The sequence below is a fragment of the Serinus canaria genome, chromosome 4 (genome assembly GCF_022539315.1).
Source record: "Serinus canaria isolate serCan28SL12 chromosome 4, serCan2020, whole genome shotgun sequence".
Classification (NCBI taxonomy): Eukaryota; Metazoa; Chordata; class Aves; order Passeriformes; family Fringillidae; genus Serinus; species Serinus canaria.
The window spans coordinates 70964383-70980517 of NC_066317.1; the positions used below are offsets into that span (position 1 = coordinate 70964383).

Sequence of the window (16135 nt, forward strand, 5' to 3'; positions counted from 1 at the left end):
CAAATGTGTCCCTGGAACTGTCCTGGGCATCCCAAATGTGCCCCAGGAACTGTCCTGGGCAACCCAAATGTGCCCCAGGATCCCTCCTGGGCATCCCAAATGTGCCCCAGGATCCCTCCTGAGCATCCCAAATGTGCCCCTGGAACTGTCCTGGGCATCCCAAATGTGCCCAAGGAATCCATCCTGGGCATCCCAAATGTGCCCCTGGCACTGTCCTGGGCATCCCAAATGTGCCCCTGGCACTGTCCTGGGCATCCCAAATGTGCCCCAGGGATCCCTCCTGGGCATCCCAAATGTGCCCCAGGAACTGTTCTGAGCATCCCAAATGTGCCCCAGGATCCCTCCTGAGCATCCCAAACGTGCCCTCCCTCCCTCCCTCCCTCCCTCCCTCCCTCCCCTGGCCCCTGCTGAAGGTGTGTGCACTGAGGTTTTTGTTGCTTGGCAAACACCTGCCTGACCCTTGAGCTCTCTGGAGGGGTTTGGGGATTCTGGAGGTCCCTGCAGGGCAGGGAGGGAAAGGCTCCTGAAGGGCCTTGGTCAGTGAGAGTTTCCTGCTCATGGAGAGTGTTCAGTCACTTCTTCACCCTTTGAGTTTCTTAAAACAAATGTGGAGTGGCATTCGGGTGTTAGTTGGTGTGATAGAGCCTGCAAGCACTCACTGATCAGCCAAATGTTGTGATTTATTGTCTGTATATGCACATTTACTTTATTAATCTGTGTACAAAAGGATTAGCAGCATCTGCTTTGGACAGCTTTGTTTCCCAGCTATTTTCTGCTCCCTCCCTTAGTCCTCTTTGTTTCTTCATTTCCAAAGCACGCCCAGTTTTTCTGTGTGTGGAAAAAGCTTTTCTTTAATCGCTCCTGCTTTTGAATTTAGCTTGAGAATCCATTTTCATTCAAAGTGGAGAAGTGAAGCTGAAATCAGAGGAGCTTGTTTTCCTCCTCTCTCGCATGACTAAAAATAAGGTGCCAGTTCTGCCACATGAAGTGTGTCATGATGGGAGCTGACAAGTCTGATTTGATAACTGCAATTAATATTATTTGTTCACTAATGCCATGTGAAATAGAAAACAAGATTTGGGAGGGGGGAAGTCCACCTAACAGAGCTGAGAGAGTTCAGATTCCAGCTTGCTTAATGTTTCCTAAAAAACACTGGTTTGCATCCTTAATGCAATTCTGTATGCAAATTAATCTGCTCGGTATTCCCAAGTGTAACAGTCACAAATTCCTGGAGTGAGCTGTGCTGAGTGGGCCAAATGCCCTGGAAGTCCTGTGTGCTCCCAGTTAGTTGCTGGGAACTGGGAATGTAAGCCAGGCTGTGTCAGTGCCAGCCCTGAACACACCCTCTGTTCCCTGGGGCTTTGGGAGAACCGGGAGGGACATCCCAGGGAATCAGCCCAGTCTCCTTTCCTGATTTTCAGTCAGGATTCAGAGTGATGAAATCCTGTCACTGTCTCAACCCCATCACTGCTCCAATCTCCTGATCCTCTCCCTGCTCCAATCCCAGTCCCAATCCCTGCCCCAGTCCCAATCCCCTCCCTGCCCCAATCCCAGTCCCACCCCTGCCATCCCAGTCCTCCTCAATCCCCATCCCCTGCCCCACCATCCCCTCCCTGCCCCCAGTCCCACCACCTGCCCCATCCCACCTCCCTGCCCCAATCCCAGTCCTCCCTGCCCCAATCCTCCCAATCCCCTCCCTCGCCCCAATCCCCTCCCTGCCCCAATCCCATCCCTGCCCCAATCCCAGTCCCCTCCCTGCCCCAGTCCCAATCCCATCCCTGCCCCAATCCCAGTCCCAATCCCTGCCCCAATCCCAGTCCCAATCCCTGCCCCAATCCCCTCCCTGCCCCAGCCCCACTGTTCCCCCTCAGGGGCTGCCCCATTTCCCCCCCTTTGGGGTGAGCTGTTGCTGGAGCAGGGCCCTGAGAGCTGCTGTGTTCCAAAGAGTTTTGGGTCCTTGCTCCTGCGTTCCTTCCTTGGCTCTGCTCCCTCTGGGCTGCCCTCTGCTCCTCTCCTTTTTCACACCTGCACGTGGGTCAGAATTCATTTTGCCATCCAGCTCAGGACTGAGCCCTCTGCAATTCCTCCTGCTGTCACACTGCTCAGGAACAGCTAATTACACCTACTTCTTAAAGCTCCACCTCATTTCCTTTCTCTGAGCTTCCAAAAAAGCATTTTGGTATTGCAGATTCAGTTTTTCTATCTGTCTAATTATCCTCTCACTACCTAGAGTTCTAAAGTAATTAAAAAAACTTAATTGGAAGTATTAAAAATTAATGAGCAAGTTGCCTTGTGGTTGGCTGGCCCTGGTCAGGTGATGCAGTGTGGGTGGAGAAGCCTCGGGCTGGAGCTGGTGGAATGAAAACTGGAGTTTTTTGTGTGTAATGGTCATTTTTCTGATGTGATTGTTCTCCTCTAAGTGCTGCTGACTGTGGCTTGTCTGAGTGGCTGGAAACTAATGAGCCTAAATTAAATAAATGGCATTTCTGGGTTAGGAAGTCACTTCTTTGACCACAAATAGCTCTTTCCCTGTAAAAATAAAAGCTTGCTTAGGATACTGGGAGTATTGTTGTGCACCCCTCAGACATGTCTGTAGTTATTTACATTTCTCAGACACCAGCTAAGAGTTAAAAAAAGGAGAACCCCCCCAAAACATACAGTTCTATCTAAACCCCACAGATAATTCCATATACATTAGAGTTGTTTTATTCTCGTGGTAGGAACAATTCCCATTTGTTTTTGTTAGCAACGAACTGGGAAAACCCAGCAAATAGCCCAAAGAGCAAAGAAGTGCAGGACAGAAACTAAAACTGCTGCAGCAGTCCTTGCTGCCTGCTGGGTTTGAGCCCTGCCTGCACTTGAACCCCCCAGGAAAACAAGGGCACACGGCCTGGGCTGGAGTCAGGGTGGAGGAGCAGAGCAGGGAAGGACCTGGGGGCTCCTGGGGCTGCCAGGGGGGAGCTGCTGGGGTCCAAGCCCTGCATGATCCCACCTGGCCATCAGCAGGGCTGGGCTGGGCAGGGTGGGGGGCACAGAGGGGCATTTGGGATAAGGTGGGGATGGCACTGCCAGGGGGAGTGGCTGCACACCTGGGCTGGTACAGGGGGAGGGCAGTCCTGGAGGGAGGGGGCTCCAGGGGTCTGGGGTGGGATCCCTCCCTGCACCTGGGGTCTCTGGGGATGGGGACTGGGGTCTGTGGGGGTCTTTAGGGGGCTGGGGTCACTGGGGATATGTGGGGCTGGAATCTTTAGGACTGTGAGGCTGGGATCTTTGGGGATCTTTGGGAATGTGCAGCTGGGATATTTGGGTATCTTTGGGTTGTGCAGCTGGGATCTTGGGGATTGTGGGGCTGGGATCTTTGGGGATGTAGGGCTGGGTTCTTTGGGGATCTTTGGGATGTGCAGCTGGGATCTTTGGGTGTCTTTGGGATGTGCAGCTGGGATCTTTGGGGATGTGAGGCTTGCTGCCAGCTCTCAGTGCCCTGTTGGTGTTTTCTCTCTCCCAGATGTCCAGGAGAGCAGATTCTCGCCCTGCCTGCCCCTGCTGCTGAGCCCAGCCCTGGCTGAGACGTTCCTGCAGGGATCCCAGATGGATTTCCTTCCCCTCAGGTGGGATGGGGCTCCTGGGGCAGGTTCTGGGCTCAGACATGGGGCTCTGGGGCTGTCTGCAGGGGAGGCACCCCTGGGGTTTGCCTTCAGGAGAGTTTGAGCAAGGGAAAGCAGGAGCAGGCTCTTCTGAGCTTGTCATGCTGAGGGACCCAGGGAAAATGGGAAAATGAGCAACTCCACCCTCTTCACCATCTCCGGAGCCTTCTTGGACTCTGGAATAAACTTCATGAAATTTTGGGGACAAAGGTCAGATTTCTCTATTGACAGGAGTAAAACATACATGGACAGTGCTGTGGTTTGTATATGCTGGAGCCAAATGTGTAATTTACAGTTCAAATTTGGGGTTAAAATGCATAAAGAAAGAGCTGTTTCAGTAAAAGCTTTGTCACCTTCATTGCGAGGTGCTCAGCTTGCATGAAGTAATAGTTATTAGGCTTTGATGGTATGTTTAATATAAAGAAACTATTAATTAAGCAATCCCCAATATCAGTATTAGAACTTTATAGGAATTTGTTGCTTATCTGAGACCTGGCTGCTTTTATATCCTTTAAAAAATAATTGATATAACGAACTGAAGTAGGTGATTTATATTAAAAAATCACAGGCAAACTGAGATAAGTAAGTACATATTGCATATTTTACTTAGCTAATTTTATTTATGTACCTAATAACAGCCTGTCAGAAAAAAGTGTTTCAGTCCTAAACAGGTGGAACATTTTGCCATACTAAGTAAAAATTGACATTATTATTATATTAGTTTTGAGCCTTTGTTTTATAGGAGATTTTTGATATTTCTTTCCATTCCTTCGGGTTTTGCCCCTGTAGGGGATGCACTTATGGGTATTTGTGTGAACATTGCTAACCCCCAGTGGCACTGAAGTTCTTTTGCCTCTGATTTAACCCAGAGATGCTGAAATAGAATAAACGCTCAGGAATTCCCTTTTCTTGCAGAGGAGTCCCAGATGTTTCTGGAGCATCCCTGGAGCGTTCAGAGCCTGCCCACGTCCATGGCAGTGCCTCCCTGAGGGGCCCAGCCCTTCCCAGCCCATCCCAGCACTCCCAGCCCGTGGCACAGCAGGATCCTGGAGCTGCTCCCCAGCCTGGGGAGCCCCTGGCCAGCCAGGGGGACAATGGGGACAGTGGGGACAGTGGCACTGAGCAGGAGGCACCAGCCCCCCCAGGCAGGGGGGATCCAGCACACCCAGCTCCAGAGGAGGGGCTGGGAAAGGGGCTGGGGCAGCCCTGGAGCACAGCTGGGAAGGATGGACCAGCCTGTGGCCACTCCTCCCAGGACAGTGATGGCCCAGCTGCTGGCTCTGAGCAGTCACAGGGGAACAAGGAGTCCCCAGGGCAGGAGCAATCCTCCTCCTCCTCCTCAGGAAACTCCTCCTACAGAACTGCACTGACCAAATTCTCAGAGAAAAGTGAAAGGGGGGTGCAGCAGGCAAAGGTGAAAGTGGCTGGCAGTGGAGCAGGAGCCCAGGAGAAGCTGGAGAAGGGAAAGAAGGTGCCTGAGCTTGGTTTGTCAGATGACTTCACTGATGGCCTGAGGACAGCCCATGCCAGAACCTCGGGTGCTGAAGATGTTCTTCGTGCAGCAGCCTCTGGGGCAGGCAGAGGAAGGCTGCAGGAGCCTGGGGGGCAGCCCAGGGGCTCCCAGGGGCTGCAGGGAGCTCTCCTGGGCCATCAGCAGGAGCAGCCAGCAGGGAGGCTGGGGACAGAGGGGCTGGTCCCTGCTGGCACACCCAGCCAGCCCCAGGCCCCTGCCCCCTGCCCGGGGCATTCCCCAGAGCCTGCAGGGAGCAGGGCTGAGCTGACTGGCTCTGACTGCTCCATACAGAGGGGACACAAAGCCACAGAGATCTCCCCTTCCTTCAGCCTGGGGGGTGAGGGCTCCTTCTCCCTGCTCCTGCCTCATCCCAACTTCCAGTCCACTCCAGGGCTGTTCCTCAAGAGAACTGGGAAGGCAGAAGGACCTGGTGGAGGCCTGGTGATGCTTTCAGACCTTGGGGCCTCTCCTTCCTGTTCCAGTGAAGAAGCCCCGGGGACATCCCCTGCCCCTGGGGAGCAGCCCCCTCCCCAGAGTGCTGTGGAAGAGACCTGTGGGCATTTGGAGTCCCTGAAGCTGGAATCTCCCTGCCCTGGCAGGATCCAGTCTTTCCCCTCGCTGGGCTTCCTGGAGAAGGTGGGAGCCTGGGACGTGGGCCAGCCCCAGCAGGGTCCTGCTGCCAGCAGCTCCCGTGTGCCAGGGGCATCTCCTGCAAGGGAAGCCTGCAGTGCACCTCCCAGGCCCTCAGGCTGTGTCTCAGCAGTCCAGAGAAGCCCGGGAGGCCCCGAGGACAGTGGTGCTGGTGCCTGCAGGGGCACAGGCTCTCTGGGAAGCGTGCATTTCCCCCGCAGTGCCCTGAGCAGGTCCCAGTCTGACAGCACCGTCAACGCTTCCAGCAGGAGCAGAGCCCCAAAGGGGGAGCACAGCCCTGCTCTGGGGGGCTCTGGCAGCTCCACCCCACGGAAGGTGCTGCCTGCATCTCCTGCTGGAGATGTGCAGAGCACCTGGAGGCGAGGCTCAGCCCCAGACGTGTTTGTGTCCAGTGCTGCTCAGCTCCTGCAGAAGGATGGCAGCTCCCCAGCTGAGGAGCACCAGGACTGTGAGGAGAAGGGAAATCAGTCCCTCAGCCTCAGTATTCCCACTGGTCACGACATCGTGGACAGCTTTGGAGCCGTTTCCTTGGAGAGTCTGAATTTTCCTGTTGGTCCTGAGGAGCCTCAGGGGGCCCTGGTGGTGCCCAGGCCCTGCCCCAGTGCAGGAGGGAACAGCCCCATCCCCCCTGGAGCAGCCCTGCAGACCCCCAAGAAAGAAGAGTTCAATATTGAAGAAAGGATCCCGGTAAGTTTGCTTCTAATTCCAACTCTGCTTCCAGAGTTATCCGTTCTTTTCCCCAGGTTAACCATTACTTCTCCCAGAGTTACCCATTTTTTTTCAGTTATATGTTTTTTTCCATTTGTTTTACAGAGCTTCCCATTTGCTTTTCACTTTTCCATTTCCCCCCACTGCTCTTTCAGGAGAGGATCTAATCACTACAAGCCATGGTTTTACACAGGGTTGTGCTACAGTGAATTTCATCCATGATACTCATTCAGCTTGTCTTAAATAGAGGTGGAAAATTACTTTTAGTAATATCTAACATGGTGAAAGACAGGGTTGGATTTGGGAAAGGCCTCTTGTCTTTCCCAGGGGTAGGTGAGTGTCAGGGTGTGGGAAATGGATTTGTAGGGAATTCTCAGAGCCTGAGAGAAGGCTCCCACAGCGTGCAAACTTTGAGACAAGAAATGCTGATTTAGAAATGCCAGGGAATAAAACAGACTTTGCTGAGAGAGGAATGGAACCAGGAACAAGTTTTAAAGGATGGCTTTGCAAATAAGCCTGGATAGTTTGGAGAAATAGAACTGTGAAAGGTGCATTGTAGTGGGGCCCACGAGGGGTCATTTTGGATGATTAACTCATTTACAGCATGGTGTGGCTGAAGCTGATAGGCCAAGAAACACTTACAGTGTATTGCAGTTAGGAAATAGTTGGGTTCTGATTGGGTTGGTGTGAATTACAATATCTGTATTGTCTCACCCTTCTCATGGGACTGAAAATGGAATAAAAGCTTTAAAACACCTCTCAGTTACCCATCTCTGGGCCAGAAAAGGCTTAGTCCAACACCAGAGCAGCAGGACCAGAGAATGGAAAGTGGGTGGCTCTCTCAAAGATCAGGCTCTCCTTGTCCAAACCTGTCAGGTGCTCAGTGAGGAGAGCTGAACTCCCCCCAGCTCTGCAGGAGCAGCAAGCCCAACACAACTCCTTGGAAATGGAATTGCTTTTTTCCTGTGATTTTCTCGCTCTGCTTTCCCACTCTGATCCAGTTTCTCAGGCCTCAGTTCTGAATTCTTGATGTGTTCCTCAGGAAGGGCCTCCAGGGGCTCTGCATGCCCTCCCTCCTTTCTGGGCTGTGTGGCTGACCCAGGTTTCTCCTGATGGGGCTGGAGCCAGGGGAGAGCCCTGTGCAGCCCCTTCAGGGCTCTGACAGCTGGGAGTGGTGGAGCAAATGAGATGCAGATTTATGGTAATGACAAACATGTAATTATCCTCTGAGTAAGAGGCTGCTCCTCTCACAAGATGACTCCATAATCACCAGGTCTTTGGGAATGTGCTCTGGAAGCTCTTTCACTCTGTTGTCTCTGCAAACCCGTGGTGAAACAAATATAAATATTGGAGGGAGGGTGTTTGAAATGAAATTCATGAGACAGAGAGATGACTTCTGTTCCTGGCTATAATTACACACTCTCCAGCCTGGCTCTGAGGAATGCTGCTCCCATAAATCCCTGGAAGGGAAAGGAGATCAGGTCACTTATCTGGCTGGTAGTGTGGCAGTTCATGATAAAGTCATAGGAAATGGAGCTGGCTGTGATGTGTGAGGTAATTAATTTCATTTTCCTGGCTAGTTTGGGACATAGTGTGGATGAGTTGAAATTAATTTGCCCTATGGGTGATGAAGCCAAGGAAAATTTTGGCTGGTTTTTTCCTGCATACAACATCTGTGTGTAAACCAGCTCTGACAAAAGTGCTCCCAACTATTTGCCTGGAGGGTTTGACCAAGCTTGTCCTAAAAAATGAGGAGTTCCCAGCTGCTGCCTGGAGTTCCTGAGCCTGCCAGTGTTTCCTGAGCAGCAGCTGAGGGGGGGGAGAGGGCTTTGAACCCAAACCTTTGTGTTTTGAACCCAAACCTTTGTGTTTGTGTGGAGATGGAGTTTCCAGCAGGCGAGGCTGAGCTCAGCCTGCCCTGGGCAATGCAGTGCCCGCTCCTGCAGTGCCCAGTGGGCAGGGAGAGCTCAGGAACCACCCTGCCCCGAGTGCTGATTGTTCCTGATCCATCCCTGCCCTCAGTGCTGATTGTTCCTGATCCATCCCTGCCCCCAGTGCTGATTGTTCCTGATCCATCCCTGCCCTCAGTGCTGATTGTTCGTGATCCATCCCTGCCCCGAGTGCTGATTGTTCCTGATCCATCCCTGCCCTCAGTGCTGATTGTTCCTGATCCATCCCTGCCCCCAGTGCTGATTGTTCCTGATCCAGGGGAGCTCAGGATGCCCCCTGCCCTCAGTGCTGATTGTTCCTGATCCAGGGGAGCTCAGGATGCCCCCCTGCCCTCAGTGCTGATTGTTCCTGATCCAGGGGAGCTCAGGATGCCCCCCTGCCCTCAGTGCTGATTGTTCTGTTTCCTTTGCCAGGTGTACCTGCGGAACCTGGGCATCGAGCAGTCCCCTGGCACCATCCTGGCCCCCTTTGTGCCCCGCGGGCCCCTCCGGGAGCTGGAGTTCTCGCCCTGGGGGCTCAGGAACCTGCAGCCCCCCCTGCACTCGGCCTCCCCAGCCAGGGTCCCCCCGCAGACCCAGGGTATGGGGGCTCTGGGGCATGGGAGGGTAGCAGGCTTTGGGGTTTTATTTCTTGCCTTAGGTTATTATTAATTGCTAATTATAATTGGTACATTACATTACATTATATCATATCTAATAGATAATATTATTAATAACATATGTTATATATTAATATATAACTATAATTGTTATATAGTATAACTAATAATAATTAGTTAATAACAAGCTAATGTTTATTGGATTAGGTATTAATAACTAATTATAGTTGTGATATATTATTGTATAATATTAATATATCAAATTATTATATTTTGCTGTAGTATATTATTATATAGATAATATTAATGTATGTTACATATTATTAGATGACTATAATAATTATATATATTTATATAATATTAATATATTACATTTAATTATTTTATATTATTGTATTCTACTATTAGAGAATTAATAATAATAATATATGGTATATATTATTATATAACTAATTATAATTGTTATATATTGTAGAACTAATTATAATTAGTTAATAGTTAACTAATAATTTTTTGGTTCAGTTATTATGAATAACTAATTATTTGTGTTTTGTAACCTGGACTTTTAAATTTAATTACATAATATTACTTAAACTTATGAAGAAGGTGAAGAAGAAGGATTAGTTACTGTTTTACAACTTCTGTTTTACATATCACTAAATACTATATAATACTATACACTAAACACTGCACAATACCATAATTACTATATATTCCTAAAGCTTTACTATATATTTTTATATCTTATATAAACTTTTCTGTATATTACTAACATTTTAAATTCGAGGTTTTCTACTCTGTGACATTACATTCATTTATTTAACGATACCCCCATGATCTGAGTTTTACCATGCAATTTCGGAAGCTTTCTCTGCTGTCTCAGGTCAGATGTAATGTTTTGTTGAGGTCAGTGTTTTCCAGCCCAGAAAGTGTCAAAGCCTCAGTGCCCAGGGTTCCGGCAGGAGGGCACAGACCCCACTCTCCCGGGGCTCAGGGGGTCCCTGGCACTCCATCTTCTGCCGTGCCAGCAGGAGATCTGGGCACTGGGAGGTGTTCACAGCTCTGCACAGCTGCCTCCTGCTCAGGAGGGTGGCTGTGGGGCAGCTGGCAGGCACACAGGGCCTTTATTCCCTTCATTTCTCTTTTCCAAGAGTCCTTCAGAAGGAGATGGTTTGTGTCTTGAGACTGAAGGACTGGGACCAGACTTTTCCTTCTTGGGAGAGGAATAATTCTTGGTTTCTTTTGCATTCTGGCATTTCTTGGTGTGTTCAGTGTGATGAAATGTTGTCAGTGTTTTTATAACTGACCAGATCTGTTCTAAATCCATCCACCCATCATCATCATCATCCAAATTAGTGTGGTTTTGTAGCACCCAGCCCTGCCAGAGCTCCAGGAGGGTTTGGACACTGCTCCCAGGGGCACAGGGTGGGATTGTGCAGGGCCAGGGGCTGGAGGGATGATCCCATCCAACCCTAGATATTCTCTAATTCTCTGATAAGTTTCTATTTTGTTTGATATTTATCTCCTGAGATTTCTTTCAGGAGACAATTCTCATAGAAATCTTGGTTCAAGTCTCATCCTAAGAACAGCACCTGTAATATTTTCCAGTATTTGAGTTCTTCCCTCCCTTTGTGTAGCACAGGAAGGGGTGTTTGCAGTGTTCTGGAGCCTCCAGATACTCATTTGTGTCCTGTTCCTTTGCAGGTGCATTGCTGCCAGCCTTTGAGATGTCCCAGGCCAGCTTTGGCTCGGATGTGTCCCCTCTGAGCGTGTCCCTCTCCGTGAGCTCCGAGGCTGGCTCGGAGCAGGACCAGGACCTGCTGTTCCCCCAGGAGCTCTTTGGGGAGCCCCCAGCCAGCCAGGGCAGTGTGCCAGGCCCCCAGCTGGAGGAGGCTGCCCCAGGTGGCACAGAGGGATCCCTTGGATGTGCTGGGGCAGAGCAGGACCTGCCCAGCTGCTCCTCGGGCAGGGGTCCCCGGGCTCGGGGTGCCCTTGCTGACCCAGAGTCCAGGAGCTCGGGCAGCAGCCAGCAGGGATGGGCTCTGGGGGCTTTGTCCGGGCTGGGGAATGACATGGAATTGGACAGGGCATCCTCGAGCTCCGGGGTGGGAAGTGAGAGCAGCCAGGGCCAGGAAAGGGAATCCCTGATGGGCCCTGGAGCCCTGCAGGAGCTCCGGGAGCTGCTGGCACAGGCAGAGGGTCTCGCTGCCAGCTGGAGCCGTCCTGTGTGCCCCCCAGCCTCCTGCAGGGAGCCTGGGGAGGCTCCCCCGGGGCTGGCTGGGAGGGAGGAGGATCCCAAGGATGCCAGGTTAGGCCAGGATTGGATCCCAAAGCTGCAGAAGAGACTGTCGTGGGATAAGGCTGTGACCCCGAGGGGTGTGCGGGGACAGGGGCTGGGCATGCACCCTCTGGAATCTGCCAGCTGCCCGCTGGAATGGGGGCACCCTCTGGCTGTCAGCTACCAGCGCAGGGAAGGGCTGAGGGCTCTGGCCCGGGAGCCGAGGGCAGGGAAACCCGCGGGGAGGTCGGAGCCAGAAGGGAGCCCCAGCGTGGGCAGGAGCCAGGCTGCCCGTGTGGGGCTGGCACGGAGCGCTGCCAGCGGCCACCGGGGCACGGCCCCACAGCTGGGCCATGCCCGTCCCCTGGAGCCCCTGGGCAGTGCCCCCGCCGGCCTGGGCGGCTCCCTGGGCTCCTGGAGCCAGGCCGGCTGGGCAGCGGGGACACGGGGCAGCGAGGACAGCAGCAGTGGGGATTCCCTCAGTGCCCGGGTCAGGAGCCTCGTGGGGAGGGCTGGGCACTCCCGGCAGCCGGGCAGTGCCCCGGGGGCGGTGCAGAGCCTGCCCGGGGCTGTCCCGAGCCGGGCCGGAGCCACCCGGAGCCCGGCGGGCAGCAGCAGCAGCAGCAGCGGGGACTCGCTGGCCGCCCGTGTCCGCCGCCTCCTGGGCCCCGCCGCCCCCGGCAGCCCGGCCAGCCGCGTGCTGAGGAGCGCCGAGGAACAGGAGAGGATCATCCGAGGTGAGAGCGCCTCTGCTGGGTTTGGATGTGTCAGGGGTGGGTTTGGGTCAGGGGCTTTGAGAGTGACAGGGGAGCAGGAGAGGAGGATCCGAGGTGAGAGCGCCTCTGCTGGGCATGGGTCAGGGCTGTGGGAGTGACCGAGGAGCAGGAGAGCAGGATCCGAGGTTCAGGCGCCTCTGGTGGGTTTGGGACAGGGCTGTGGGAGTGACCTAGGAGCAGGAGAGCAGGATCCGAGGTTAAGGCGCCTCTGGTGGGTTTGGCTGGGTCAGGGGTGGGTTTGTGTCGGGGCTGTGAGAGTGACAGGGGAGCAGGAGAGGATCATCCGAGGTGAGACCGCCTCTGGTGGGCCTGGGTCAGGGCTGTGGGAGTGACCGAGGAGCAGGAGAGCAGGATCCGAGGTTAAAGCGCCTCTGGTGGGTTTGGCACGGCCTGGGCTGGTTTTGGCACGGCCTGGGCTGGTTTTGTGTCAGGGTTTGTGTCAGTGGCGGGGTCAGGCTGCTCTCCGCTTGGAGGGGATTATTGTAGAGCCCTGAGAGCCTTTAACGGGACAGCGCTTTGGTGGGGACACTGCCCAGGGATCTCCTGACTCCAGCAGGGTCTGGTGCAGTGCCTGTGGGTCAGGTTGGGGGATGTTCTTTGGGGGGATGTTCTTTGGGAGTGTTCAGGCTCTGAACATTGGAGGGGATTATTGTACAGAGCCCTGAGAGCCTTTAACGGGACAGGGCTTCGATGGGGGACACTGCCCAGGGATCTCCTGACTCCAGCAGGGTCTGGTGCAGTAAATGTGGGGCAGGTTGGGGGATGTTCTTTGGGAATGTTCAGGCTTTGCCTCTCGCTTCCAGAGGTGACAGCTCCAGGAATTCAGGTGCCACTGGATTTTCTTGGCATTTCCTTGTTTGCCACGGGAAGTGTGTGAAGTCTGTGGGCAGAGGAAGGAGCAGGACACTGGGGAATCTTCTGTGATAAACTGGGTAGAATTGGGCTTTTCCCGTTTGAAAACCTTCTTTTCTTGACATCACTGTAAGGAATTATTTTGTCCACACAGGTATAAGTCAGGAATGTGGGAAGGGATTGTGTGAGTGAGCTCTGAGACTGTGGGGATGACAGAACCAGGGAAGAGTCTTGGATCCACCTCCCCAAATAAATGATCCAAGGAGCCATTTGCCATTGTATTCCTGCCTATTCCAGGAGCTCTGGAATTTGGTGTGGTCTTTATTCTCTCTGCTGGGCTAACCAGAAATGCACAGCTTTGACTTTAAGTTGAAAACTGCTCTCATACACGAAATGGGAAAGGAAAGCTCTCCTGGTTTGTGTTTTTGGCAGCCTGGGTGAAGATGAAACTGGCCAGCCAGTCCCAGGAGTTTGGGGCAGACTGGGATGAAGAGCCCCAGCTCAGGATGGAGGGAGTCGAGGCAGAGCTGCTCCCAAAGACCAGGGAACCTGCACCAGCCAAGGTACAAACCAGCTCAGCTTGGGGAAATGCTGCTGCTCCTGCCCTTGGCGGGTTTAGGGGTTTTTATGTTTTCCCAGGCAGTTTGGGGTGGTTTGGCCGTGGGGGTGACACTCGGCTGCAGATGTCCCAGAGGAAGGTGAGAAGGACAGAGGTGTGGGGGGAAATCAGTGTTGCTGTGGGAAAGTGCCCAAAGCTCCTGGTCCTGGGTTGGCTGGAGGAATTCTTTGCACAGAATGTTTGTGGAGGTGCTGATGGTGCCTGGGAAAGTCCTCCTGGAGTTCAGGGAGCACCCTCAGCACTGTCTGTGGGCACTGCCACCAGAGCTGGGCTTGAGAGGGGAAGGGAAGGGAAGGGAAGGGGAAGGGGAAAGGGGAAGGGGAAAGGGAAGGGAAGGGAAGGGAAGGGAAGGGAAGGAAGGGAAGGGAAGGGAAGGGAAGGGAAGGGAGGAAGGGAGGGAAGGGAAGGGAAGGGAGGGACGGAAGGGAAGGGGAAGGGGAAGGGAAGGGAAGGGGAAGGGGAAGGGGAAGGGGAAGGGGCTGCTGTGCAGCTCCTGCAGGTGAGGATGCCAGGGGAAACCAGGGAGTGCTGGGCACAGGATGCTCTCCAGAGAGCTGGGAAGTGTCTGGGGTAGCATGGGGATGTGGGTGCTGGGCCAGGGCTGAGGAGGTTCTGCAGCTCTGATTGTCTGGGAGAACAAGCCCTGGAGCTGCCATGGTTGGTGCATCTCCTTTGGAGTGTTTCTTGTTCATCATGAAGTGCATGTCTGGGCTGGAATTGGTCTGAGCAGGAGTGTGTTACCTCTGTTTTCACTTTAAATGCCATTTCTGGTGCTGCTCTGGTCTCCAGGGTGATCAGGGCAAGGTTTTAAGGACTGGTGGTTCAGACAAGTGCCCTGAGCTTTAGGAAGAGCTTTAGGAAGAGCTTCCTCTTTATTTTTTCCCTTGATTTTTTCCCTGTTTCCTCCTGGAGCCTGCCTGCTTCCCAGGAAAAGCAGCAGGGGTTGGTTTGTTTGTTTTAATTAGAAGCCCTGCATTAGCAGGAGTGACAATCAGTGCTTTAGGAGTACTCTGTGTTCAGAGCTTCTCTGGATCAGCAATGCTGGGAGGAGACACTGCAGCTCCCAAAAGCCATCAGGCCAAACTTCCCAGGTATTCCCAGCCTGGTAGAATCTCTGGGCAGCTGGGGAAAAAGAAAGTAGCTATTTTATTAATAATTATTATATAACTAAATTATAAAGATACTATAATATATTTTAATGATAGGTAAAATTTAATATTATATATTACATAATATATATTAATAAATATATTATAAATAATATTTAATATTTTTGAAATTAGCGTTTCTTAAAATTCAGATATTTTTTATAAAACAGGAGCAAAACACAAACACAAAACCAGAGGCATCAAGCTTTTCCCCCCAGCTTTTAGATTTTGTTTGGTCACAGCCTTGTCCCTAGAAGGAACTCTGTGCAGTGTGGAACCAGGGATTTTACCTTTCTGTGACTCAGTGTCAGCTGGGGATTGTTTTGTCCCCATTTAGAGTAAGAAGAAATTCACCATGATTTTGCAAACCAAGCTCCAAGAAATTGCTTTAGTTCAACCCCAGCACCTTGTGCTTTGATCTCGAAAATACTTTTGCACTGCGATGTTTTTAATTTGAGATAAAAAAAGGTTTGAATTTGCAGAGTGAAGGTCACTGGGTTTTTTTTTATTGTACTTAAGATAAATGTACTTTTCCCTCCAAGACAAACACTGTCACTGAAAAATACAGATTGCACTGAAAAAAACCACAGCCAGGCAAAATATGCTCCTGTAAATTTAATGGGAACTGTTGTGTACAATAAGGGGGGAAGTTTTAGAGCCAAAGTGCCTTGCATGGACTTAAAAAGAACAGAGCAAAGATTGGGAAAAGACATTTTCCTTCTCCTGAACTTTTAAGACCGAGAAGGACAAACTGTTCCTGAAGATTGAGCAAACAACTCCTGCAGCAGGGTCTGGTGTAATGCCTGTGGGGGATGTTCTTTGGGGAGATGTTCCTTGGGGGATGTTCTTTTGGGATGTTCTCTGGGGATGTTCAGGCTCTGCTCCTCGCTTTCAGAGCTCCAGGAATTCAGGTGCCACTGGATTTTCTTGGCATTTCCTTGTTTGCCATGGGAAGTGTGTGAAGTCTGTGGGCAGAGGAAGGAGCAGGACACTGGGGGAGTTCTCTGGGATGTTTTGCTTGGGAAGATTTTCCACCTTTCCTGTGGTTTTCCCATGTCTGGCTGAGCAGAGGGTTCAGGAGGGGCCTGGGGTGAGCACAGCAAGGGGCTGCAAACGTGGCCTGGAGTGCTCTGGAGGGCTCAAACCCCCTGGAATATTCAACATGGACAGGCTGGGATAGCTGGGAATGTTCCCCTGGAGAAGGGAAGGCTCCAGGCAGAGCTCAGAGCCCCTGGCAGGGCCTGGAGGGGCTCCAGGAGAGCTGGAGAGGGACTGGGGACAAGGGACAGAGGGACAGGAGCCAGGGAATGGCTGCCACTGGGAAAGGGGAGATTGGGCTGGGATCTTGGCAAGGAATTGCTGGCTGGGAGGGTGGGCAGGGGCTGGGCTGGAATTCCC

General features: G+C 52.3%; 1 protein-coding gene across 1 annotated transcript in view; it reads left to right on the forward strand.

The window, feature by feature from the left end:
• ALMS1 (ALMS1 centrosome and basal body associated protein) overlaps positions 1 to 16135 on the forward strand; it is a 59445-nt gene that overhangs the window by 12997 nt on the left and 30313 nt on the right. The window contains exons 3-7 of the mRNA XM_050974091.1: positions 3506 to 3608; positions 4560 to 6495; positions 8880 to 9045; positions 10769 to 12079; positions 13403 to 13533. Of these exons, the coding sequence (XP_050830048.1) occupies positions 3506 to 3608; positions 4560 to 6495; positions 8880 to 9045; positions 10769 to 12079; positions 13403 to 13533 (3647 nt within the window). The remainder of the gene's footprint in view (positions 1 to 3505; positions 3609 to 4559; positions 6496 to 8879; positions 9046 to 10768; positions 12080 to 13402; positions 13534 to 16135) is intronic.